Source organism: Pongo abelii, chromosome 19 (assembly GCF_028885655.2).
Source record: "Pongo abelii isolate AG06213 chromosome 19, NHGRI_mPonAbe1-v2.0_pri, whole genome shotgun sequence".
Lineage (NCBI taxonomy): Eukaryota > Metazoa > Chordata > Mammalia > Primates > Hominidae > Pongo > Pongo abelii.
In genome coordinates, this window is record NC_072004.2 from 8,830,457 (window position 1) to 8,855,831 (window position 25,375).

A 25,375-nucleotide genomic window follows, 5' to 3' on the forward strand; every position below is an offset into this window, starting at 1 on the left:
TGTCAAAATTCCTGTGTGAAATTTGCTGGGTTTGTTAAGTCTGTGGGTTGATGTGCTTCATCAATGTTAGCAAATTATTGGCAGAAGGAATATTGTTCCCGTTCCAGGCTCCATTCCGAGGAGGCATCGAATGTCTCTGCTTGCCTCTCATGCTGGTCCGATGTGTCTGAAAGACTAACTAAGCAGATCTGCACCCATCCTGCAGCTTGGAGTCAAGCCACTCTGAACCCAGCCTAGATCAGGTGGTCCCTAGATGTCCTCTAGATGCATGAACAAGAACAAATGATTGGAGACTTAGTCCCCTGAATTGAAGCTATGCTTCATTGTTTGAAACAGCCAGCTGATGCAGAGCTGGAACAGCTCACAGTTCTTTCTCCCTCCATCCTGAATAGTGTTCTGGGAACCTGGTACTTACCTCCCTCTCCCAAGCCACAGGTGTCCTCTACCATCCCTCCACTTCTTCTTCTCTCCTTCCTTATCACCCAAGTCTAAAGGCAATCCCAGATCCAGAGGGCCATTATTGAGCTCTCTTCCCCTCCTCTCAGCTGCATGGTAGGTCCGGGATCCACTGTGCCACCCATCCGCAGCAACAGCCTCAGGCCCGTCCCCTCCCTGGGGCTTGGGGTACAGGAAACAGATGGATATATGGGTATACATTTCTCAAGTGAAGTGGCACAGGAAACCCAAATGTTGAGTCCTTAGGTGTAGGATTTTTTGTTCTGTGGGTCAGTGAGTATGATGAGGCTTAAGCAGAACAGTACTGGGGAAAATTTTCACCCAAATATATTTTCTATAGGGTGGAAAATTACAAAAAGAGAAATAAAACGATCCCCTATGAAGCTTCTTTCTGGTATCAATAAAATGATTTATATAAACTGTCCAACTAGCAGGTGTCATGCAGCAAAGTAACTATTGGTCATTAAATATATGACAAATCAAGTTTTATTTGACAATAATATTAAATTCCACTCATTAGTTCCTGGACATCTGTTGATCATGTAATAAGACAACCTGCCCATACAGCAAAAAAGTATTGAAGATACATTGCCCTCCACTCTTCCGGAGCTTAGAGCAAGAACAGACATTAAGACGGGGAGAGACGGCCAGGCAAGGTAGAAGCTGGCTCTGTCCACGTCTCTCAAGTCATGAGTACTCTGGGCTGGAATTTCATGTAAGGCCTTTTGGGCATAATGAATTAGGAGGAGGGGAAGAGGGACTTTGTGAGGGATACAGCTCATGCTTCATGGCTACTTTCTCCACATCTATCAGTCCAGATCCTCGTCTTGACTTCTGCCCTATCTCTCTAGTCCATGTTTGCTTCCAGCTTCTTAAACCACTTCAAGCTGGTTGCTTTGAATTTCAGACTCTCATGTCCTATCCTAGGCTGACCATTTCCCATGCACCAGTCCCATTTCCCCTGAGTCCGGCACTAAGCTCTGTGAGGCCAGTCACTCCATCCTCTGTTCTGGGATCTTGCCCAGGTGCCAGAAGAGTGCCAGTGAACTTGTGGGTATGGAAGATTGTGCACACAAAGAGTGAGATGGGAGTGGGAGGGCCAATCTGATACAGAAGGGGGTGAAGGGTAGGGCCCCTGAGCAGCCCACCCCTTACCCTGACGAAGGCAATCCTCCTCTGGAATGTCTCTTCCCCCTTCAGTCTGGGTTCTGCCTCAGCCACGAATTGGGAAGGAGTGAGGAACATCCCAACGGTGGTGAGAGTATCCCAGTGACTCCAAACAGGAGGAATCGGTGTTCAGAAAGTCAGGCACTAAGCTTTACTGAGCACCTACTGGGAGCTCGGCACTGGGCTAGGTGCCTTGCAGACAATTTAACCTTTTAAGGATGTCTTATTTCCACCCCAACTCTCTACTCCATTTTAGTGCTGGGGAAATGGAGGCTTAAAGTTAATTAACTTCCTCTAGTGATTTAGCTAGAACCGAGCTGCTACTGAATTTAAGCCTATCCTGTCTTCCAAAAATCTCAGATCCAAAAAGGAGATCAAGAGGGAATCTGTGCTGGGTTCTGAGAGTAGACAGGTCCAGCATTCGTGCTGTTTTTCTGGAGACTCAGGAAACTTGAGAGAAATTGTTGGGGTGTGTGTGTGTGTGTGTGTGCGTGCGCATGCATACATGCATGTGTGTGTGTTTGGAGGGAGAGGTGGTCTTGAAGTAGAGAAATGTTTCATTCACATTTCAATCACCTGAGCCCCACAGAGGAGGGGACTGAACTCCAGACATATGGGGTCCTCAAGTCTTTGACAAAGTAAGGCGTAGGCTCAGCCAAGGTTGAGAGAAAAGGCCCAAGCCATCCCCCTGAGCACCAGAGCCTCAGATCTTCCTTCTAGAAAGGATCCTAGACCATGCTAGTGGTCCCGGACTTCAGAGGTCAATTTACCCATCCTTCTCCTTCTACTGCGAGGAATCTAAGAGGCTATGGGGTCTGGCCCTTCTCTCCCTGATAGCTATTCCTTTCCCCGAAACCTGAGGCCCCAGAAACCCTCTACTCCCAGCCCCTGCTCATTGCAGGACCCACAGTGAGACTCTGGCTCTGCACAGGGCCATTCAGTTCTCCACAGAGAGGGACTGTCTGGGAGGCGTCGCCGAGGAGGTTGCCCCAGGGCTTCTGTCCAGTCTGGCGCTGGGCCCACACTAGGGCAGAGCTCCACTGAAAGTCATGATGGGCAGGCAGAGAAGGGAGCAGAGATCAGGCGCGGCCTGGGCCGGCAGGTCAGGAGGCGTCTGGGGTGGCGAGCAGAGGTTGCTCTTCTCCGGCTTGTAGCATGGTGAGACCTCACATCTGTGCAGCAAGGCAGGGGCCAGGGATCAGAGCAGGCCCCCATCCCTCCAGCTCCTTCCAGGCCTCTGGGTTGGTGGGAGCAGAAACTGCTCCCCTCCCTGGGACCCCCCCTTCCTACCTGACTACACTCTGCAGGATCTTTCTCTCATCCTGGTCCAGGCATACAGCAAAGGGGCAGCTGTTGGAGCCGATGATCTGCACCTTGTCCACTTTGATCTGCGATGTGCTAATCTGGAAGGAAGGCCCAGGTCAGCCCCGAATCCCTGGCCATCCAACACTGCCAGCCCCTGGCAGTTCCTTATCTCAGAACTGCCCATCCACTTCTAGGGGTGTGGGAGGGCAGGGGTTTGTCTGGCCGCGCTCCAGGGTTAATGGCCAGGTCACGGGAGGGAGCCTGAGGCCTCCCTCAGCCCCTGCCTCCTCTGCAGCATCTGGAAGAAGCAAGTGCCTCCTAAGGAGACTCTGCCCTGCCTGCTGCCCTCATCGGAGCAGCCCCAGGTCCCCTGATCCAGAGCCTGCTTTCTTTGGTCTCAGAGTCTTAGGACTCTCCTGGCACCCACCCCACAACTTTTCCACATACACGCGTCCTCTCACAGGGCACCCCTACCTCCCCGACACCCCACAACACTCCACACCTGTGTGCATCCCCAAATCACACCCCTCACCCTGCCTCTCCTCCCTTACCTCTCCTCTCTCTCTCTCACACACACATACACGTATGTACACACATGGACGTACATGTGCACACATGCACGCACTTACATGTGCACACACACATACACACGTACGCACATGCATACTCCAATAAGTCTCTTGAGGGTATGGCTGGAAGGGGAGGGAAGCCCGTACCTGGTTAAAGCCCTTCTTGGATTTGGAGTTCTGCCTTTTTACCACTTCTGTCAGGTTTAGCGTCAGGGCCTCCATGCTGGAATCTGAAGGGCAGGGACACTCAGGCCAGGCTCAGAGCACCTCCCTACTGCCCACCCCACCCTGACCACGCCACTCACCCAGCTCCTCCTGCTTCCGGCAGGCCTTATTGAGGTTCACGGAGGTACAGACCTTCTCCAGGTTGCTCCAGCGGCTTCGTCCACTGATGGCCCCCTGGAAATGCAGCGTAGCCAGACCCTCTGAGTCCAGAGGCCCCCGTGCCTGCCGCCTTCTCTTTGAAGGCCCATCAGTGACAGGGGGTTACCTCTAGTTAGCATATCCCCAGAAAGCTCTCTCTTATTCACCAGGGCCCCTGTACCACCCTGGATAGACCTGGATGACTCCAGGGAAGAGCTCACGTCACTGGCTTGGTCTAGGGGTCGGCAGTCTCTGTGACCAGGTTGGAAGGTACAAGAGCTGAGAGCACCCGCAGGGGTGGTCCTGAGGCTCTCCTGCTGGGCCCAGAGTGAAGAAGGGTTGGGCCCACAGACATGTTGTTTCTGGCAGAGCCAGACCTGAACCCCCTCTTCAAGTCTTTGTGTGAATGTCTCTGTCATCAGGGACCTCCATGTTGTTAAACCCAAGAACACTTCTTGGTCCTCAGCTTACTTGACCTTATAGTTCACCGCTCTCCCCTCCTTGAAAACCTCTCCTGGGCTTTCGTGATGGCACCTTCCTGGTTTTTCTAGCACCTCTCTGGCTGGTACTTCTCTGCTTTGCTGGATCGCCGCCCTCTGCCCACCATTACATCATGAAGGGCTCAAGTTTCTCCCCTTGGTCCTCTGCTCTTTGTATTCCCTGCTTGCCCCCTTCAGGAATCTCCTCCGTGACCTTTTTCCATTAGCAGCTGTCCACCCATCTTCGTATTCACCACAAAGTCAGGCCTGTTCAGCCAGCCGTCTATTCTCACTGTCTCCTTATACCTCTCAAGGCCTCTCAACCTCAATAATATGCCCCGATCCAAACTCAGGATCTTCCCCGACTGGACCTGGGCGTCTTCCTGTGGTCCCCCCCTCCGAGAAGATGGTGCTGCCAGTCACAGAGGAGTGACTCCAGGAGTCTGGCCTCTCCTTTCCTAACCCATCCAGAGCCCTGCTGATTACATCACTCACATCTGTCTCCCATTCCTTTCCAGCTCCGCCACCACTACCCTAGTACAGGCTGCTGCCCTCATTTCTCTTCTGGACCATGGCAGCAGCCTCCTAACTGGCCTTCCCGCATCATTTGTGGACACTTCCTATCTCTCTTCCACAGAGCTGCCAGAGGGCGCTTCCAAGCCTCAGATATGATCATGTCACAGGCATTCCCAGCCCCACCACAAACGTAAGCCCCCTTAATGGATATCCACTGCTCTTAGGACCAGGATAAAATTCCTTTCATTGGGTTGGGCGTGGTGGCTCATGCCTGTAATCCCAGCACTTTGGGAGGCCAAGGCAGGTGGATCACGAGGTCAGGAGTTCGAGACCAGCCTGGTCAACATGGTGAAACCCCGTCTCTACTAAAGAAACAAAAAATTAGCTGGGTGTGGTGGCGGGCACCTGTAATCCCAGCTACTCGGGAGGCTGAGGCAGGACAATTTCTTGAATCAGGGAGGCAGATGTTGCAGTGAGCCAAGATTGTGCCATTGCACTCCAGCCTGAGAAACAGGGCGAGACTGTGTCTCAAAAAAAACCCCAAAAAACTCCTTTCATCACAATCAAGGCTCTTGGTGTGCTGGTTCCCCCATTTCTTTAGCCTCACCTCGGCGTCATGTTCCTACTGGCTGTCTCTGCTCTAGCCCAGGGGTCTTCTTTCAGAGTGCTTGGAGGTGTCCACACTGCCTCCCACCACAGGGCCTTTGCACATGCAGTTCCTGCTGCCGTGAGAGCACTCACCTGTCTTCTCAGCCTAATTAACTACTGCTTTTCTCTCCAACATTAACTCAGGTCCCTTCTCAAGGAAGCCTTCACTACTAACTCTCCTGACTGGGTTCAGTTTGCCACTTAGGAACATCCCGTGTCCCTCTCCTTCATCCGTGTGTCACAGTTGTAATTTTACATCGTGTGCATCATCTACCAACGCCTACCACCCACTCCAGGGGGTCAGCAGGTCTCCTGGGACCACGTCTGTCCTTTGTTCACTCTTAGGAAGGCTCCAGGGCCTAGAACAGTGCCTGGGCTGTGGAAGATGTCTAGCAAGCACCTGGCATGTGGCTGCAGTGAGTGTCGGTGCCTCCTGCCCACCTCCTTCACTGCCAAACGCACCGCAGCCCCAACACCACCATCCATCTGCTGTTTTATTGCTTTGTCATCACTTGCCGCTCTCTGGAATTATCTTGGCTATTTCTTTGTTTCCTTGTTTCTTGTCTGTCTCCCTCCTCTAGACAAGCTAAAGTGAGGCCTAGGCTTCCCTGCTCAACCCTTCTTTTCCTCTGCCCAGCACAGAGGCAGCACGAGTAGGTGCTAAGAATATCTTTGGAATGGCCGAAGGAAGAAAGGGAAGGAGGCAGGAAAGAAGGAAGGAGCCCACCTGTGAGGCCAAGCTTCCCTCAGCCTGGACCTTGGGATGCGACCTGCTCAGAGAAGTCATGTCTTCTGGCATGTCATGGACAGCCCTCCACCTCCCCACAACTCTCCTCTTCCTTTCTCACGCCAACCCACCTTGCACGCAGCCTGCCAGGCACACTGGCCCCCCCGAGACCCTGGCTTCTCCCTCAAGTGCCTCTGGAAGGCTTCCTTTGCCCCCTCTCAGCCCCAGCCCTGTAGCCAGGCCCAGCAGACCCCTACCCCTGGGCTGCTGCTGAGCGCATTCAGGTGGGGTCAGAGAACATGGTGGGAGAGAGGCTTTGGAGGCCAAGAAGCACAGAGATATCCACTCCCTCCCCTCTCTGCTTCTCTCAGCATCCAGGGGAGCCTGCTGCGGCCTTCCAGTGTAAAGACTGGGGCCCAGGAACACACGAGTCCAGCTCTGGGCCCAAGCTCTCGCGGAGGAAGGATCAGCAGCAGATCCTGGAGGGGAAGGAGCCCCGGCACGGGTCTTACCTTGCTGTAAATAATCTGTAGTGTTAGAGGAACAGCCTCCCGGTCGCCATCGATGCCCAGCCGCTTGCTGCCAGGACCTGTGCCACACACAGACAGACCCTTCACTCCCTCTGGCTTCCCGGGCTCCTCGCGAACACAGTGGCCTTGCCTCCCTGGGCCTTATCTCCCCATCCGCTACCACATGGACCGTGACTCCCTAGGGATCTGTCTCACCAAGGCTCTGCTCTCTCTCTGGCTCCACCTCCCGGGGATCTCCACCTCCTCAGTGACCCCATCACTCCAGGGCCCCATCTCTGCTGTGATCACACCTTCCCAGGGTCCTGCCTCCCCAGGGCCCCACCTTCTGGGTAACCCTGCCTCCCCAAGGCCCCACCTACCGGGCAACCCTGCCTCCCCATGGCCCCGCCTCCTAGGTAATCCCGCCCTCCCATGGCCCCGCCTCCTGGGTAACCCCGCCTTCCCGTAGCCCCACCTCCTGTATCCCTGCCTCCCCAGGGTCCCGCCTACCGGGTCACCCAGCCTCCCCATGGCCCCAACTCCTGGTAACCCCGTCTCCCCAGGGCCCACCTCCTGGGTAACCCTGCCTCCCCAGGGCCCACCTGCTGGGTGAGCCTGCCTCCACCTGGCCCGATCTCCCATGTAACCCTCCTTCCCATGGTCCCGCCTCCCGGTAACTCCGCCTCTCCATGGCCTCGCCTCCTGGGTAACCCCGCCTCCCCAGGGCCCTGCCTCGTGGGTAACTCCACCTTCCCATGGCCCTGCCTCCCAGTAACCCCGCCTCCCCAGGGCCCTACCTACCAGGCAACCCCACCTCCCCATGGCCCCGCCTCCTGGGTAACACCGCCCTCCCATGGCCCCACCTCCTGGGTAACCCCGCCTCCCCAGGGCCCCGCCTCCTGGGTAACTCCACCTTCCCATGGCCCTGCCTCCCGGTAACCCTGCCTCCCCAAGGCCCCACCTACCGGGCAACCCCGCCTCCCCATGGCCCCGCCTCCCGGGTAATCCCGCCCTCCCATTGCCCCGCCTCCTGGGTAACCCCGCCTTCCCGTGGCCCCACCTCCCGTATCCCTGCCTCCCCAGGGTCCCGCCTACCGGGTCACCCAGCCTCCCCATGGCCCCAACTCCTGGTAACCCCGTCTCCCCAGGGCCCCACCTCCTGTGCAACCCCACCTTCCCATGGCGCCACCTCCCAGGTAACCCCACATCCACAGAGCTCCGCGCTTCGCGTCCCAGGCCCCGCCTCCCCGCCTGTCTCTGCTCAGGCAGTACCCACCCGACGCCTTGATGGCACGTGTGGCAGCGGAGTGACCCAGCTCCAAGGAGTGGATGAAGATCTCTGTCGTCTTCTCCCCAGTGATGAAGGTCAGCTGGAGAGGGCAGGAGCATGTACATCAGTGTGAACCTCCTGGAGGGGCCCATTCGGCTCCTCCAGCATAGACCTGCTGGCTGTCCCGGGGCAGGGGTGGGGACTTGCAGGCCTGGCAGGTGGGGAAGAGGCGGTGCGGGGCAGGGAGGCCTTACCTCGGTCTGATAGACTTGCAGCAGCACCGGTCTGGCGGCAAAGCGGCAGTAGTATAGTAGCATGTCGGCCAGGATGGGCAGCTGGGTGGGGGTGCCCTCCAGGGCCTGGGCTTCAGCCTTCAGGGACTGCTGTGGCCAGAGGGAAGGGGCAGCCAAGCCAGATGGGTGGGTGGATAGATGGTAAGAAAGAGCAAGAATTAGGGAGGAAGAGAGAAGAGAGACATAGAGGCAGCCAGCCAGGGGGAGCTGGTGAGGTGGAAGCAGGAAGCAGGGGAGGGCCGGCGCCCAGCCTCCATGCCCCTCATCTGAGCCACTGGCCTCCAGGGAGGCTTCTGGCTCAGCCAGACAAAGGCGGGAGTTGAGGAAGGGGGCTGAAATCTGAGGTCCCCCGGACCCTTCTGAGGGCCCTCCTCCATCACTGCAGTGACCCCAGCTCTTGCCCTCAGTGTCCTGAGTTCAGGCTCAGTCCTGCTTCTCACCCACACTCCCTGATCTTTTCCAAGAGGGCCCAGGTCCTCCATGGGGGCCTCAAGCTGGATTCCCTAAATCCAGGACCTTCTAAGTGAGGCTGGGTGACTGCAGCCAGTGGGCCCTGTTCCGCAACCACGGGGGCCACTTACCTGGCACAGGACTTCAGGGGGCAGGTGCATGAGGCCCAGTACATTGCGCTCATACCAGGGGTCCAGCATGCCGAGGTAGTGGGAGATGTCATTGGTGCTCTCCTCCCATGGGGTGGTGCCCAGCTCCTAGGGCAAAGGACAAGAGTCATTCCCAGCTCCCCAGGAGGCCTGCCCATCCTAGCCCCAGGGCCTTGGATGGCACCTGCAGCCCCAAGCTGAGCTCCTTGGGGAAGTATGACAACTTTCAGTCTTTGTCGTATGGCAAAATGTCATGTCCAAGTGCAGGGCTTGAGGGCCAGGCAAGGGGAGGTGCCCTGTCAACACAGGTGCTTGCTTTCCATGACTTCCAATCGGCTTCCTTCAGGTAGCCAGAACTACTTTCCCGCCCCATTGGCCCAGGCTGGGGACATACTCCAGGGCTGGCGTGCCTAGGGGAGTCTGCCGGGGGTGAGGGCGTCTGGCTCCGAGGGGGTGGACAGGCACCAGGGCTGGTCCCGTGACTTCGCTTCACAGGCACGTAGAAGAACTGAAGTTTGAAGAACCGTGCGAGGAGTGGGCAATTGTTCTCCAGCCGCCTGGCAAGAAGAAGATGGTGGGAAGGGGGCCGGGCATGGTGGCTCACGCCTGTAATCCCAGCATTTTGGGAGGCCGAGGTGGGTGGATCACCTGAGGCCAGGAGTTCAAGACCAGCCTGGCCAACATAGGGAAACCCCATCTCAACATAGGGAAACTAAGACAAAAAAAAAAAGTTAGTCAGGTGTGGTGGCGTGCACCTGTAATCCCAGCTACTCGGGAGGCTAAGGCATGAGAATCGCTTGAACTGGAGAGCCAGAGGTTGCAGTGAGCCAAGACCATGCCACTGCACTCCAGCCCGGGCAACAGAGCAAGACTCTGTCTCAAAATAATAATAATAGTAATAATAATAATAATAATAATAATAATAATAATAAATAAGGGAACTTTTGGTTCCTCTGGGGCTCTAAGCCTCAGGCCCCAGATTCCACCAGCACAACAACCCTGTTACCCAGGGCAGAGCGATGCCCCCCATTACGGCTCTTACCGAAGGTTGCTATACGCCCGGGCCACCTTCCCTGAAATCCGATCGGAGCCAAAGACCACAACACGTAGCGTGGAAGCCTTGGGATCCTCATCTCCACTCAGGAAGGGGCGGCGGCGCTGGGGGCGTGAAGCGGGGGCCAGAAGCCAGCTGGGCAGCTGGGTACCAAGTTTGGGCTGGGGCAGGGAGCAGGAGCGCTGGGCCCGGGAAGGGGGCGATACTGGTTCGTCCAGGGGGCTGCAGAGGCTCCCTGCCCGCCTCAGGGGCAGGGCCGTGTCCGAGCTGCCCTCCAGGCTCCGAGAGTCCCTCCGCAGTACCAGCTGGCTGGTGCTCTTGAAGAGTTTATAGATCCTGATGAACTTCTGCCCAGGCCTGCGGTGGCCTCGGCGTTCCTGGCTGCCACGCCTCCAGGGCCACTCGGAGGAGCTCTCCTCGCTGTCCTCCACATAGCCGCTGTCCATGCCATCCGAGAGGCCTGAGACAAAGGAAGTCAGCAGATGGCGCGAGAGGGCCGGCCCTGAGGCCTGGGAGGATGCAAGGGACAGGGTGGAGTCGTGGGACGCCAAAGAGCTGGTGGAGAGCAGGGAATCTCTCTCGGCACAGTGCCCGTCAGTTTCCAAGTCCTCCTCCTCCTCCTCCTCCTCCTCCTCCTCCTCCTCCTCCTCTTCATCATCTCCCAGGATCCCTGGCTGGAGCAGCTCCTGTTCCTTGAGCAGGATTTCCTTCAGGATGTCTGCAGGGAAGCAAGGCCAACACTGTCTGGGTGTCTGGGCCCCGGATCCCCTTCTCTATTCCCTTTGGAGGGGAGACAGCAGAAGGACTCAGATCCAGCCCAGGACTCCTAGCACTGCCCCCTGCTCTGCTTAGAGCCTGCTCAGGTGGGAGAGCTTTGGGGACAGGGTGGGAGCTGCACGGACCCAGGACCAGAAACACAGCTCAGACAGTGTGGGGCATGGGTGTCACCAGGGCCCCGGCTCCTTACCAAAGCTGTCCTGGCTCCAGCTGTAGGTGTAGCACCGGGCGACAGGGATGGGGATGGTATGGAGCTTCCCTGGTTTTGCAGTGTCTGTAAGGACAGGGAGGATAGGAGAAGAGGGCTGGGAAGAGGCCTTGGAGATTGGCCAGTCCAGTCCCCTTGCCTTGGAGAAGAGACCAGAGATGGGACAGGATCGGCACAAGGATGCGTAGCTGGATAGGCTGAGGCTGAGTTACAGCCAGGGTGCCAGGCTCCCAGCCAGAGGCCCTTCTTTCAAGAACACCATGTAGATGGCATGCCCTTTATGAGCTGTGCGAATGTGGCCAAACCACAACCTCTGAGCCTCATTTTGCAATGTGCCCATGGGAGAATAATAGTACTAGCCCAGAAGGTTTTTATGAGGAATATTGTAACAGGGAATGCTAATGATTCCTCAAAATCTGTGCTCCCTTCTATGGTACTGGAATTGTAGAGAGGATGTTTCCCAGGCTCCTTTGGGGCAAGATGTGGCCACATGACCGAGGTGGGCTCAAAGGAACATGAGTGGAAGTGATGTGCCCAGCTTCTGCATCACCTTCCACAGAAAAGCCCAGCCTTTGCCCTCGTAAGCACTCTCTTTTCCTCTTCCCACAAGCTGCCATCATGATGGCACCCCCACCCTGCCCCTATAGATAAGAATGACAGACACCCTAGGGGATGGCGGATCAGTGAGATGCTGAAGAAGCTGAGTCCCTGAGTGACTGTGTGGAGCACAGCCACCAGGCCCGCCTGGACCGTGCACCTTGGGACCTAGAATAGGCTATGGGGAATGTGGGAGAACCTCATTCTCCCAAGAGCCTCACCTAACACCCCAGGGAAGCCAGCTTTTTCTCCCACCGCCTGCAGCTTGGTCCTGAGCCACCGTCGGGCCTCTGCAGCATCCCCGATGCCAGATGCCAGCTCCTGTGCCTCTGCGGTCTCCGTGAAGATGTCCTCAAGCTCTGCCAGGGTCTTGGCCTGAAACCCCAGGAGGAGATGGGCTTTGCTCCTGGACCGTGAGCTAGCTGTCCACCTGTTCCAGTTCCTAGCTTCTTACTGAGGGAGGCAGTGATCTGTCCCCTCCCAGCCTCATCACCCATCTCCTACCCACAGCTGGCCAGGCAGCCAGGCCTCTCCCTGCCCTTCCATTCTCAGGAAATGGTCAGGAGAGAAAGGACCAGAGCCACAGCACTGCAGTTAGGAGGGACTTCAGCACTCCTCACTGTACCCCATAGAGGGGAAGGAGCTGTGCAGGGTGACACAGCCAGGCCTAGATGCCAGGTCTTCAGCCCAAAGCTCATTCTCATTCTTATGGCATATGCCATCTTCTGAGGCACCAGTTATCAGCACCCAGTCGTACTGCCCAGGCTGCCACCCAGCTGGTCAGGATCCAGCACGCCAGAAACACCCTCTACGAGGCCAGCCCTCCAGCCACCACCCTGCCATGTCACCTGGGTGCAGGAGACTAGTGTACCCTGGAAACCGTGGCTGAGAAGAAGCAGGGAGAGGGTGCTACCTCTTCGGAGAGGTGCTCCACCAGAGCCCCAGGCCCCAGATACATACCTGTAGCCTACAGTGCAGGCCCGGGACGTCACAGTGGGCCCCAAAGGTGGCCTGGAAGGCGTGCAGGAGCAGGGTGGTGTAGGCACTGTGAGGCGAGTGTCCGGGGGTGCTCAGCTTATTGGCTACAGCGAGGAACTCGGCCTGCACTTCCACTGGGTTCAGCAGCAGCACGGTGCTGGGGACACAGGGGACTGGCTATGGCACCCAGGGGTGGGCACATGCCACGGCGCAGCCACCCCCCTCGTGCCTGCTGGTGCTCAGCTCCACTGAGGCCAGGGCCTCCTCAAGCCCAGGCAGAGCTTGAGGAGGTGACCACAGGAGGCCAGGACAGAAGCAACAGCTCCAGGGCCCAGGTTTCCAGGGGAAAGCGTAGGGTTCACTGCTGAGCATTTTTCAGCTGTTGTTTTCAAAGATCTTTTCAAAATTGAACTGAATTCTTTAAAACTAAATTTACTTAATTTTTATATAAACATTTTTTCCTATGAGACAGCTGAGCGGATGCAAGATTACTCAAATGAGGATCATATTTTAGGCAAGGTGACTTGAAGCCAAGCAACCAGGTTTCAGGGGGAGCCGGACAGCGATGTGGTGCTGTGCAGTGTGGTCTGGGGTGAGCGGGGCATGAAATTCCTCATGGCGTGGGGCTGCATCTGCCCAGAGGAGGGGGTGCCAAGTCAGAGCGCATCTTCTTCCTGCGCTTATGACGGACATCTTTTCTCATCAGCTCAAAGCTGTGATACAGGTTTTCATTGGCTGGGAGGGGAGCGTGTGCCCGGCCACTGCTACCTCCCTTCCCGATGGACACCCAGATTCCCTCTTGGTGCCAGTGTTTACATTTGTTTATTACGGAAACTTTCTCTCTCTCTCTCTTTTTTTTTTTTCTTTTTGAGATGGAGTCTCGCTCTTGTCACCCAGGCTGGAGTACAGTGGCACGATCTCGGCTCACTGCAAGCCCCGCCTCCTGGGTTCACATCATTCTCCTGCCTCAGCCTCCCAAATTACAGGATCCCGCCACCACGCCCGGCTAACTTTTTTTTTTTTTTGTATTTTTAGTAGAGATCAGGTTTCACTGTGTTAGCCAGGCTGGTCTTGAACTCCTGACCTCGTGATCCACCCGCCTCGGCCTCCCAAAGTGCTGGGATTACAGGTGTGAGCCACTGCACCCGGCTATTATGGAAACTTTCAAACATACCCCAAATTAAAAGAATCGTGGGCTCTGAGGTGCTGATCACTCTGTTTACAGTTAATGCACGGCTGTTCTCACTTCCCCCATGCCAACCCCTCCATCACTGCATGACCTCGAAGCAAATTCGAGCCATCGTGGCTTTGTATCCATAAATGCCTTAGTAGGAGCTGCGTGTGATGGCTCTTGCTCTCTCAATTCCACACTGCATTTAAACCCAGTGCAAAGGAGCACCATGCAGAGCAGCATTCCCTCCAGGCTCTGGGGACGTCGGTGCCCGGGGACAGGGCAGAGACAGGACTAGTCTCTGTCAAAGTCCCCATCATTTGAGAAGAAACTAACTTTGATTTCTCTGTCTGTAAGAAAAAGGAGGTGGCTTGCACAAGCAGCCCCTTACAACCTTGTAACGAGCCCAGCCAAGCCCCTGCCCTCACCAGCTTGCATAATTTCTCTCCCGAAGAATTTATCATCATTCTCAATTTACAGATAATGAAAGTGAGACCGTCTCCCAACTGTAAGCTCTTTCTACAAATCTCTCGTTGCCTCACTTCCCTTATGTGAAAAATCCCTTTCTCATGGGGTTAACGTGAGGATTAAATGAGTCAGCACATGTAACCATGCTTAGAATGGTGCCTGGAGTCTGAATAAGGGTCTAAAAGGCTTTGATGATTCTTCATCAGCCCACCTGCCCCAGCTCCCCCAGAGGAATCTTATTTACTTACTAAACTACAACATTTTAGCATCCTTTCCCTCTGTCTCAACATCTGTGATTTTGTTTGTGTTTGTTTTTACCTAGAGGGAAGTGAAGAAGTGTTGCTCAGGGGAGTGAGTGGGAAGTGAACCCCTGGGGCTGGGAATGGGGAGCGCCGGGGGCCTATAATTTCTGGGGTGGTGAAGGCCGGGGTCCCTGGGCTCCCAACATGTCAAGGCGAGATAGCACCCAACTCTTCCAGACCTGCAGAGGGTCCTCCTAATGGGCACCCCCTCTCTAGTGATTTTCAAACTGCAGGTCAGGACACAGGAGCGGGTAATGAAATCATCTGGGCAGCCAAATTTGTTTCTTAAATGAAATATAATAGAACAGCGCTCATCCTATGTAACCAGGATACATTTCATTTCAGCTGTGTGTGTGTGTGTGTGTGTGTATGTGTGTGTGTGTATACCAGGCTGTCATATAAAATGGATTTTTCTTATAGGTCCTGGTCAAAAAAGTTTGGAAACACTGTTTTAGTAACAGACAGAAGGAGATTGTGGAAATATCATGGGCTTCTGAATAAGCCTGAGGGTTAAATTCTGATTCGTACCCTTGCTCGTTGTGTGACCTTGGGGAAGTTGCTTGACCTCTCTGACCTCCAGTTCCTCATCTGAAAATAATGAAAGTGGGGGAACTGTGTGTCTAACACCTGGCGTAATTGATGCAGACCTCTTTAAGAATCTGGTGAAAGACCCTCAGCCTAGAAAAACACACCTGAACACAAAATATCACCAGCAGTGCCGGGGGGTTCCCAGTTCCCTGGAAGCCTGTTTGTTGCTGGCTGGGGTGGACAGGGTGGGGAGGAGGGTGAAGGTGGAACAGTGCAGGGGTCCCAAACTCCCTCCCCTGTTTCTCCGTCCCCCAAGAGCACTCACACGGTGGAGCTGCGATGACTCCTGATGGGCAGGCCCTGCTCAGCCCTCACCAGCCTCTGGTAGGAGATCCCTGTGGGCCAACAAGAAAAGAGTTCATGGGCTGGTCAGTTCTTTCAGCATCGTCCTTGTGCCTCGTGGCGAGCCAAGCACGGGACAATCAGGTTGGAAGTTCCCGGATGGAGCTCAGGAGAACCTGCGGAGGAGCTGTTCTGTGGACCCTCCAGGGTGCCTAGCAGTTTGCTTCCATGCATCCTTTTGCACCTCACAAGTCATATCCCCACCTCCACCTCCAACACCAAAACTCGGTCCTGGGCCTCGCTGTCCTCTGGATTCCCGTGGCTTCTCTGACTGCCCTCCCTTCCTAAGAGATTTCCACTCTCGTGTCTCAGGTCCCGGCTCCAGGCTTGGAGGCAGCCTAGCTGGAGAGAAAGAGATCCAGGGTGAGAGCCCGGGTCGGAAGCCTGAGTTCTATTCCAGCTCTTCTGCGTGGCCTTGGCCAGGTCACTTTAGCCCTGGGCCTCAGTTTCTCCCGGGAAGGGCCAGATTAGATCAGTGGCCTCTGAGGTCTTTAACAGTCTATGATTCCCAGGCCCCACTGTGGCTTGACCAACTTAAAGCTTCTCTCTTCAGAGACTGAGAGGCAGAGCATCGCAGGAGGCAAGAACCTGGGCCCAGGAGGCTGCCGCGTCTTGTGCCGCCGGGCTACTCCTCGGTCCCTGCCGCTGCCCCCTCTCCAGGTCCAGGGTGCCTTCCCGCTATGCCAGGCACCTCTCAGCCCATCCACTTTGCCTCAGCTCCAGCCAGGCAGCGGGTTTCGAGTTTCCCCACCTGCACCTCCCCGTCTCTGCCTGGAGTCCTGAGTCCTCTCAGGGGATCTGGAAGGATTGTGGTCTGGCCTGGCATCCTCCCTGCTCTGAGGCATCTGCATCCCAGGCTCCGCTCCCAGCCCGCATCCCCTTTCTCCCTGGCCCTTCCCCCTCTCTGTCTCCTCTCGCTTCCAAATGCTGAGAAGAAACACACCAAAGGTTTTCCTTTTGTTTCTGCAACTTGACTCCGTTCTGCACAGTAGTTGCTTTACAGGGTGCATTTTCAGTTCTGTTTCCACCATGACAAGGAGAAGAAACAGAAAGCGTGAGTTCACTGCCTCACAGAGCAGGGGCTGGGGACCCAGCGGGGTGGGTCGCCTTCTTGTCATAGCTTGGAAATAGGCCCGGGGCGGTCCCCATCGAGAACAGGGCCACTCTGAACTGGGACTGAGCTGGGAACCTGCAGGATGTCCCCTCAGAAGTGCAAGTCTGGGGGGCGGGGTGGGGTGGGGTTGGGGTTTAAAGACAGCTATAAATAGAAAGGCTGTGAGGTTCCTTTAGTAAAAGGCAGAAAATTACCATATAATGCTCTTCTAACTTGGGACCTAATTGCTTTGATTTTTGGCCTTTTGTGTGATGTTTACTTTATGTAATCATCGCATAATTAGAAGTTCACGTTTGGTCCATTTTGCCAGGAAAGTCCTTGACACAGTGGCTATTACATCAGGACTTGGGACACCATCTGGTGGCCACTCTCGTGCATTACAGAGAACAGATTCTCACCCGCTCTCCAACCACCTCTACATAATACCGTAGTTACCGTAGTGGAGACAAACAGATATCCCCCATCTCCCTGACCGTAAAACACATAGACACGCAAAATCTTCTCTTGACCTTATTTCTCTTTTCTTTTACTATTTAATGCTTTTAACAGGTAACCCACACCCGCTGACCCCATTTCTTCACCGCCACTTCTGCCTCCGTTGACCAAGGACATCCAGGCGGTCACACTCCAGGAAGCAGTGGACTGTGACGTCGCTCTCCCTCCACATCAGCTTTCTTCCAACACACCCAGCCATTGGCTTCCAAGCCCTCTGCCCTCCTGGCCCTGCTCTCCTGAAGCTTGGCAATGTTTTCCCCGTCCCCATACCCAACGGCCCAACCTCATCCTCAAGCTGCTTGAACTTTTGTTTTGGAGTGCTTGGTACTCTTGACAACCTTCTCCTTGAAGCTCCTTCATCTCCTCTTGTCTCTAGGATGAGGAGCAGTCTCTAACATCTATATTCGTGTGCCTTAGTCTCATTTTAGGATTGTGCTACAGTTAGAATCAGAAGCTGCTTTGTATAAGCTATATGGACTCCACGGGATTGTTGCTCTATGTGTCCTGTTGCTTTAATGGAGGATATTTAGGAGGATACCTGTGCCTCTTGGCGTACCCTGAACCAGAGAGAGTGATTTTCAGAGTTGTTTGGACGGTGCTGAATATCCAAGGTATCGACAGTTCCCAAGCAGAGCCTATGATCATCAGATAAACTCCCGCCCTCACCCCCAAAACACCGTCAACCCCCTTCCTTGGCCTCTCTTGGTAATGGACCCCCCTGCTTAGCATGGGGTGTGGGGTTTTGGGGTAATTAACTGGTGGGCTGGGGCCTGAGCTGGGAACAAATTAGAAAAGACTATGCAATGTGGAGGAGGCTTTGATAATATAAACTTTTGTACAGACTGACTCCTTTGAGCCTGGCTTAGAGATTGTACTGCCGAGTCCCCATTTGCTGGTGTATGCTGTGAGGTTGGAAATATCTCCCAGCATCCTCCATGGGCTTGGTTTTCACAGTGTTACCTGGTGATGTCAGGGAGGCCATGAATGCTAAGTGGGGTGTGCAATGTCAGTTTCGGGACCACCCTTAACTCCACCCTCCACTCCCCAAACAGGGAGGCTGCGCTGGGGAGCCTCAGATCAACAGACACCTCTTTCCCTTTGATCTTAGATCACACCCTTTCTTGGTCACCTTAGCAGATGGAAACAACTTTCTGAGTTTAGCTTTTTAGATCAAGATTGGTGCAAGGGCTAAACAAAAACCTTGCCTGGGTTGTTCCTGCGTCAGGCCCTAGCAAGTAAGAAATCAAGAGGAGTCACCCCATACAGGCAAAGAATGGGGTGAGTGGGCAGAACACACTCATAGTGAAGGTCAAACTCCTGGCCCAGGTGTCCAAGACCCTTCACCATCAAGCCTTGTTCGCCCATCAAAGCTTCTACTCTTTTTCAAAGTTGCAAATAGATGGGGATTCTGCACAGAACAGCTGACTGTGAAGATCCAGGACACAGGAAAATCACTACATCTGCCATCGAGCAAGCGCTGGTATTAACGACACACGGATAGACAGGTCCATGCTGAGGGTGATGTGGGTACTTGAGCCTGGGGGAGGCAGGCAGCAACCACATCTGTCTCAGTTTCCTCCTACAAGGGGAACACCAAGATTCCACGGAATCAACAGGGTGGAAGCAGGGCCCGGCCCCAACGGCATTGCAATCTCCAAATGAGACTAGGTCAGGTTTGGTTCTCCAGCATCTATGATTAATATCAACTCATGGTGGACAGTTTGACCTACATCATACCCTGAAGCAAACACCAGGCACACTACTCCCCACAGCAGGGTTTCTCTTACACTTCACTCCTCACTGGGGGTCCCATGTACAGCACCTTCCTGCTCCTCATCTCCAGGGTCCTGGACTCCAGAGAGGTTGGAGGAATTGGGGACTCATGGCTGTGGGCCTCAGCAGGGCCTGGGCAGGAAGGTGAAGCATGGATTTCAGGTGAATAAACAAAGGAGGAGAGGACATAAAAAGGGAGGCTTGGAATCCCTGGCCACTGGGAGTCCAGGAGCAGAGAGGTGGAAGGTGAGAAGGAATGTGGCTAGAAAGCCAACAGGAAAATACTGGGGGGAAGGAACCCACTGGGCAGGCCTCCATGGAGGCAGAGGAGATGTGAGTTCTTGGAATAAAAGGCCAGTGCCACCACAAGACATATGCTGCTCTGAACAGGTGCAGTGACCCCACAGAAACACCTGTGGGATGAGGTCTCCAGCTTTGCAGAGCCACTGGGCTTGTGGGGGCGAAGTGAGATGAGACCTTTCATAACACCCTTTCACCACCCTGGTGAGAGTCACCCTAACAGGACCAATCCAGGCCTTATGGGCTACTCTTACAAGTAAGTCCTGTGCTGCAGAGACTTCTAGGCATCTACTCAATATCCATTCCTCATTTTTTTTATGAGTAGGACACTGGGCATTGTACCCAGTTGATGAGTCAATTTCTCAACTTCCCTTGCAGAATGTGTTAGGTGCAACCCCCCTCACCTCCTTCTTTCTGTTAACTGGAAAGTAGACATGATGGCCAGCGCTCCAGTAGCCATCCTAGATCAGGAAGCAACCTTGAAGATGGTGCCTTTTGCTAAAGATGGTGGAGCAGAAAGATGAGAGAAGGCTGGTCTAGGATGTTCATGGGGCCACCATGCCAATGCTGGCCTGCCTTCATACAGATTGTGTGTGTGTGTGTGTGTGTGTGTCTGTGTGTCTGTGTGTAGGAGAAAAATAGCCCCTGAGAGTTTAAGGCATTGTTGTTTGGGGCTTTCTGCTATAGGCAGCCAGCTCAGTCCTAACTGATCACACCCTGTGGTTTCTGGAACACCTGCCTCTACTCTTTTCCCTAAACCTCCCCCACCTACTAGTCAATGATGTTTGACATCCTTCAAGAGGTCTAACCTTTCATTCCATAACCAGAGACAAAAAGTATAAAATGCAAATGTCTGTGATCAGTAATGTCCCCAGAGAAATGTATCACCACTGAAGAACATTCTGAATTCACCTGCCACCCACTGATAAGCAAAACTGACCTAACCCAGGTTTGTTCCTCATTTGATAGGAGATCAAAGGGTATGAAGCCATATTAAGCATCCCAAAGGGAAAGGGGCGGGAGAAATTCCCCAAGGCGGGAGAGCATTTATAAAAAGACAGCCTGGGCAACCCAGGGTCATGCAGCCATCTGTCAGTGCCTCTTCGTAGAAACACAGCTTTACGCAAATGTGAAAAGGATAGGATACGACTTTTGGTATCAAAGAGATATGGGTTCAAGTGGTAGAGCTCTTGTCAGCTATGTGACCAGGGGCAAGTCACATAAATGTCGAGCCTTCAGTTTCAGCATCTGAAAAATGGGAATAATAGTAACTACCCATGGAGGTATTCTGAGGGTTAGATGGGACCAACCTATGACGGTGCTTCATATGCCATAAGCAACCCTGGCATCATTGCTGTCCTCCTCCTCATGATTATCAATGATAATTATAATCCTGCTTTTGACCGGGAGGCTCAGAGAGTCTAAGGAACTTGTCCAAGGTCATTAGCTAATAAGTGACGAAGTGTAGGTCTTTGTCATACGAGGGTTCGTGTTCCCTCTTTCATACTTCACTTTGTAGCTTAAACAAGAAATACTGAGCTTGGTCTTCTCAAAATCATTTCCCATTTTATAATGAGAAGGATATGACTTTTCCTTCTTTCCCTACAGGCGAGATGCAATCCTTGAGGTTTGTGTGCTTTGAAAATTGCAGAGTGGTTTGCACGTAAGATGCCCCGTGTCATCCCCCAGGTTTACAGGTAAATCCTTTGCAGGAAAGTATTGTGGTCGGCACAGCTATGCAGGCATAGAGTAAATATTCAATAAACATGTGGGTTGAGCCCAAGAGGGCTGTGGTGGGCAGGACCTGGTGGCAATGACGTGAGGTTTCCTGCTACCTCCAGAATCGAGGCACTGGGCGATCATATGGGGGTGGAGTCAGGAAGCAGGGGGAGGCCCCCAGCCTTGATAAAAGGCCCACTTCCTCTGCCACCCAGCCACATCAAAGCAGGATAAACTGTTTCATTCATTTCCATGGCAACTGGGTCCCTAAGACTTCACGGGTGGAGGGCCCACCTCCCCGCGTCCCTTCTCATTTCTCCCTGTGACTCTACCAGGACCTACCTTCTAAGCTAACACCACTGCAACCCTTACTGCCCCCAGCACTGTGAAATCAATTAGCCCAACATTAATCCTCACTAACTGCATTGACAGGGAGGCATTGCTATACACCCATTTTACGGATAAGGAAACTGAAGCTCACAAGCTAAATGTCTTGCTGAAGGCCCACGGCTAGTGAGTAGCAGACCCAGGATTTGCAAGTACAATGGTCTGGTCCCAAGGACTAGAAGCCACTAAGTTATTCAGCCTCTCCTTCAAGCGTTCAAGTTCCCTGGCCTCCATCCTAGCCCTCTCTCCACTTAACTGGGGGTGGGAGGGACTCAGGAATTGGGCAGCAGGCCTGTTAAAAATCACAGGAAAGGCCAGGCGCAGTGGCTCACGCCTGTAATCCCAGCACTTTGGGAGGCTGAGGTGGGTGGCTCACGAGGTTAGGGGTTCGAGACCAGCCTGGCCAATATGGTGAAACCCCATCTCTACTAAAAATACAAAAATTAGCTTGGCATAGTGGCGTGTGCCTGTAGTCCCAGCTACTTGGAAGGCTGAGGCAGAAGAATCGCTTGAACCCAGGAGGCAGAGGTTGCAGTGAGCCAAGGTCACACCACTGCACTCCAGCCTGGGTGACAGAGCGAGATTCCATCTCAAAAAAAAGAAAATCATACGAAAGTATTTTTCAACAAGCTCATTTAAGGGACATATAGAAGGTAATTTTGTTTATTTGTCATTGATAAGGGCTTAGGTTCTTTAAAATTGAAGGTTAACTGGTGGATGTGAGATAAGTTGCAAGAGATTTTTGTTCAGTAGAAAAGATAACCTCAAAGGTTATGGTTTTATTCCCCTCTGTGATATTAACTATTTGGTATCTAACTTTGAGTCTTACTCTAGCTTCCATGAGGAGCTCATCTCAGTTTCTTGGATCTTCCTCTAAGTCAGCTCTATCATCGTGCTGGTTTCCTCATTAATGAGCAGGCACAGGCTCACTGTATATTTACATATGTGTGAGGTTTTGGAACTGTTTGAAAATGATTCCCTGAAACGAGGGAGAGTTAATGGTTTCCTATTTTGGTTCTGCTTTCCCTGGAAGAGGAGAGGTTCCTACCATGGGTACTTGGCTTGAGCTGCCCTCTTGGGGCATCTGACTTCTCCTTGGTCACCAGGATATCTGAAGCTTCACATGGTCCCGGGAAGGATGTGGAGGAAAAGGCCGTCGCAGTGAGTGATGGTTCCAAGGGTCCCCCCTGCTCTGAGGCCAAAGGACCCTTATTCTACTTCCGGCTCCAGTTGCTGCCCTGCCTGGCCCTTGTGCTGCAGGCTTCACATGTCATCATTCCAGGGCCTGGGCCTCACCACCGCCAGCCCCTCCGTGGCACATCTGCTTTCTGTGCTACCCAGAACGGAGTTTCTACCCAGCCACCTGCAAAAATATCTCAAGGCATAGCGTGCATTGAGCCGAGGAGGGACAGCTGGTTCTACTTGAAATTGGGAAGTGGTCTCCCCACAGGTAATCCCCTCCCCCAACCCCACAACTCCCTTATCCTTTTCAAAATAAAAAAGAATCATTTCGGTCTTTGGTGGAAACCCAAGGCCCTGCCAAGACATTTGCATTTTAAATTCTTTCTCTGAGCGTTGTCGAAAGGAAGAAAGGCATTGCCTCCTAGCAAAGGAACTTCAGTCACCAGCCAGAAGCTCAGAAGGCATTCTGATCTGTTTGTTTGGGGGGACAGTGGGAGGGAGTGAGGGAGGGAATGAAGGAGTTTGACCTTAAACTGGCGTGTTCCTTTAGGGTTTGTTACTTTAACTGGTTTGTTCCTTTCCTTGGGAAGCTGGGTTAGCAGACCCAGCTTTTACCTTTCAGAGTCCAGCGCCTCCTAAGGGTCTTCCTGATGTCCTAAATCTCCACCCAAGTCTCTACCACGAGGTGAGGACCTTGTTATAGGTAGACTTGGGGGTTGGCCATCCCTAGCTGTACCTGCTTTGCTCTTTGTAATAACAGACAGCTGACTGATTGGGGGCAGGCAGATCAGCTGATTGGGCGAGGCACAGACAGGTCAGCTGACTGGGTGGGGAGCAGACAGATCCGGTAACTGGTTGGGTAGGAAAGTTATGAATGCTTCCAAAGAAATTTACAAGCCAGTCTTCAGCTTTCTAGGGTCCATAAATTGTTGAGGAATAAGATTTGGTACTTCTGTTCTGTGTGTGTTTTATGTGTAAGGTGAGAATTAAAAGCTGCCAGTACTAAATAGGGCCTGGTGCATGTATATGTTAGAAAGAGAGAAAACAAAAATGGGATTATAACATACTTAGTATTGGGGGGACTGCTTTTTTGCTCAACTAGTTACTCAGCATCTTTTGAGCTCAGTAACTATTTCTGCAATATCATTTTTAATAATTGAATATCATTCCACCAAATGACTTTGCCGCAGTGTACTCAACCATGTTCAATATTTAGGGTTTTTGGCGTTGGTTGATTATTAGCAAGGATGCATTGATGAACATCTTTGTAGCTAAAGCTTTGTACATCCATAGGGATTCATCAGGATAAAATTCAGGAACTGAATTGCTGGGTGAAAGGGTATGCTTTCTGATGCTTTAGCAAACACAGCCCCCCATTCCTCACTGGCGCTGGCATTTTTGTTCTTTCTTTTTTATCTTTGCCAATTTGATAGGGGGGAAAAAAGAGTCTTGCTCTTTAGTTTTGCATTTTCTTTATGAGTAGTGAGGGTGAATATTTTGGGGGGTTCTTTTTGATGTACTTGAATCATATTTATTCATATTTCCATAAGTGTACTTGCCTATTTCTTAATGGACTAAAAAAAAAAAAAAACCTCTTCATGGGTTTGATATATTAATTTTTTTTTTTTTTAGATGGAGTCTCGCTTTGTTGCCAGGCTGGAGTGCAATGGCACGATCTCAACTCACTGCAACCTCTGCCTCCCAGGTTCAAGCGATTCTCTGCCTCAGCCTCCCGAGTAGCTGGGACTACAGGTGTATGCCACCACGCCCAAATAATTTTTGTATTGTTAGTAGAGATGGGGTTTCACCATGTTGGCCAGGGTGGTCTCGATCTCTGGACCTCATGATCCGCCCACCTCAGCCTCCCAAAGTGCTGGGATTACAGGTCTGAACCACAGCACTTGGCCTGATATATTAATTTTTATTGCAAATATTTTTCTCAGTTTGTCATTTACCTTTCACTCAAAGTGGGCTTGCCATATGAAAAGCTTTAAAGTTTATGCTTTCATATGTGTTAGTCTTTTCCTTTATAATTTTTGCCCTGGGGAATATGTTTGGCAGCTCTTCTCCACTCCAGGCTAATACAACCTATTTTTCTTCTGTAGTTTTTGTGGTCTTGTCTTCTACACCTAAACCTTTAATGTATCTAAAAGTTATTTTTATGTTTGCGTTAGAACTCTTAATTTTATTTTTTAGATAGAATTCTTTTTTTTTTTTTTTTTTTGAGACAGAGTTTCGCTCTTGTTGCCCAGGCTGGAGTGCAATGGCATGATCTCGGAGGCACTTTGAACCTCCTGGGTTCAAATGATTCTCCTGCCTCAGCCTCCTGAGTAGCTGGGATTACAGGCTCATGCCACCACGCTCAGCTAATTTTCTATTTTTAGTAGAGATGGGGTTTCACCATGTTGGCCAGGCTGGTCTGGAACTCCTGACCTCAGGTGATCTGCCCGCCTCCACCTCCCAAAGTGCTGGGATTACAGGCATGAGCCACTGCACCTGGCCTTTTTAGATAGTCTTCTAACTCAGTTTTTTTTTAATAGTCTACTAATTATCCTGATATCATTTATGAAATGACTGATTTTTTTCATCAGTAATTTGAGGATGCCACTTTGTCACATAACTTTGTATACTTAATCTGTTTCTAGATATTACATTTTCTTCCAATATCTACCTATTTTTATACCCATAGTGTGCTATTTTAATAACTATAGCCCTATAGTACCTTCAAAAAATGGAAATATTTCCTTCTTACTCTCCTTTAAAAATACATGAATGAATATATACTAAGTGCATAAATAAATCTTGCAAATAGATTTTATTTATTTTCTTTATATATAAATTTATTTGTAAAATATTTATATATTATGTTTATTTTTTATTTACATATATTTTATAAATTTTAAAAATATCTTGGTATTTTGATTATGGTTACATTTATTTTCCTAACACCTGGTCTCGTTACAATGTTCAGTCAACCCAGCAATACGATTCTTCAATTATTCATTCTTCAGCAAAGTTT

At 52.3% G+C, this 25,375-nt stretch overlaps 1 protein-coding gene across 11 annotated transcripts in view; it reads right to left on the reverse strand.

Moving 5' to 3' along the window:
- Positions 1-924: 924 nt before the first annotated feature.
- The window catches only part of PIK3R5 (phosphoinositide-3-kinase regulatory subunit 5), an 86,623-nt gene continuing 62,172 nt past the window's right edge, over positions 925-25,375 (reverse strand). For 7 of the 11 annotated variants that reach the window (XM_024234960.3, XM_054535415.2, XM_054535417.2 and 4 more), the window contains 14 exons: positions 15,310-15,379; positions 12,498-12,672; positions 11,759-11,912; positions 10,923-11,006; positions 9,944-10,673; positions 9,296-9,458; positions 8,884-9,009; positions 8,264-8,392; positions 8,016-8,109; positions 6,743-6,819; positions 3,803-3,896; positions 3,645-3,727; positions 2,914-3,026; positions 925-2,795 (listed from right to left, as the gene is read on the reverse strand). In XM_024234960.3, coding sequence (XP_024090728.3) covers positions 2,648-2,795; positions 2,914-3,026; positions 3,645-3,727; positions 3,803-3,896; positions 6,743-6,819; positions 8,016-8,109; positions 8,264-8,392; positions 8,884-9,009; positions 9,296-9,458; positions 9,944-10,673; positions 10,923-11,006; positions 11,759-11,912; positions 12,498-12,672; positions 15,310-15,379 — 2,240 coding nt within the window. In that variant the 3' untranslated portion in view covers positions 925-2,647. The remainder of the gene's footprint in view (positions 2,796-2,913; positions 3,027-3,644; positions 3,728-3,802; positions 3,897-6,742; positions 6,820-8,015; positions 8,110-8,263; positions 8,393-8,883; positions 9,010-9,295; positions 9,459-9,943; positions 10,674-10,922; positions 11,007-11,758; positions 11,913-12,497; positions 12,673-15,309; positions 15,380-25,375) is intronic. The other 4 variants (XM_054535423.2, XM_054535419.2, XM_054535422.2 and 1 more) reach the window with 1 other exon arrangement.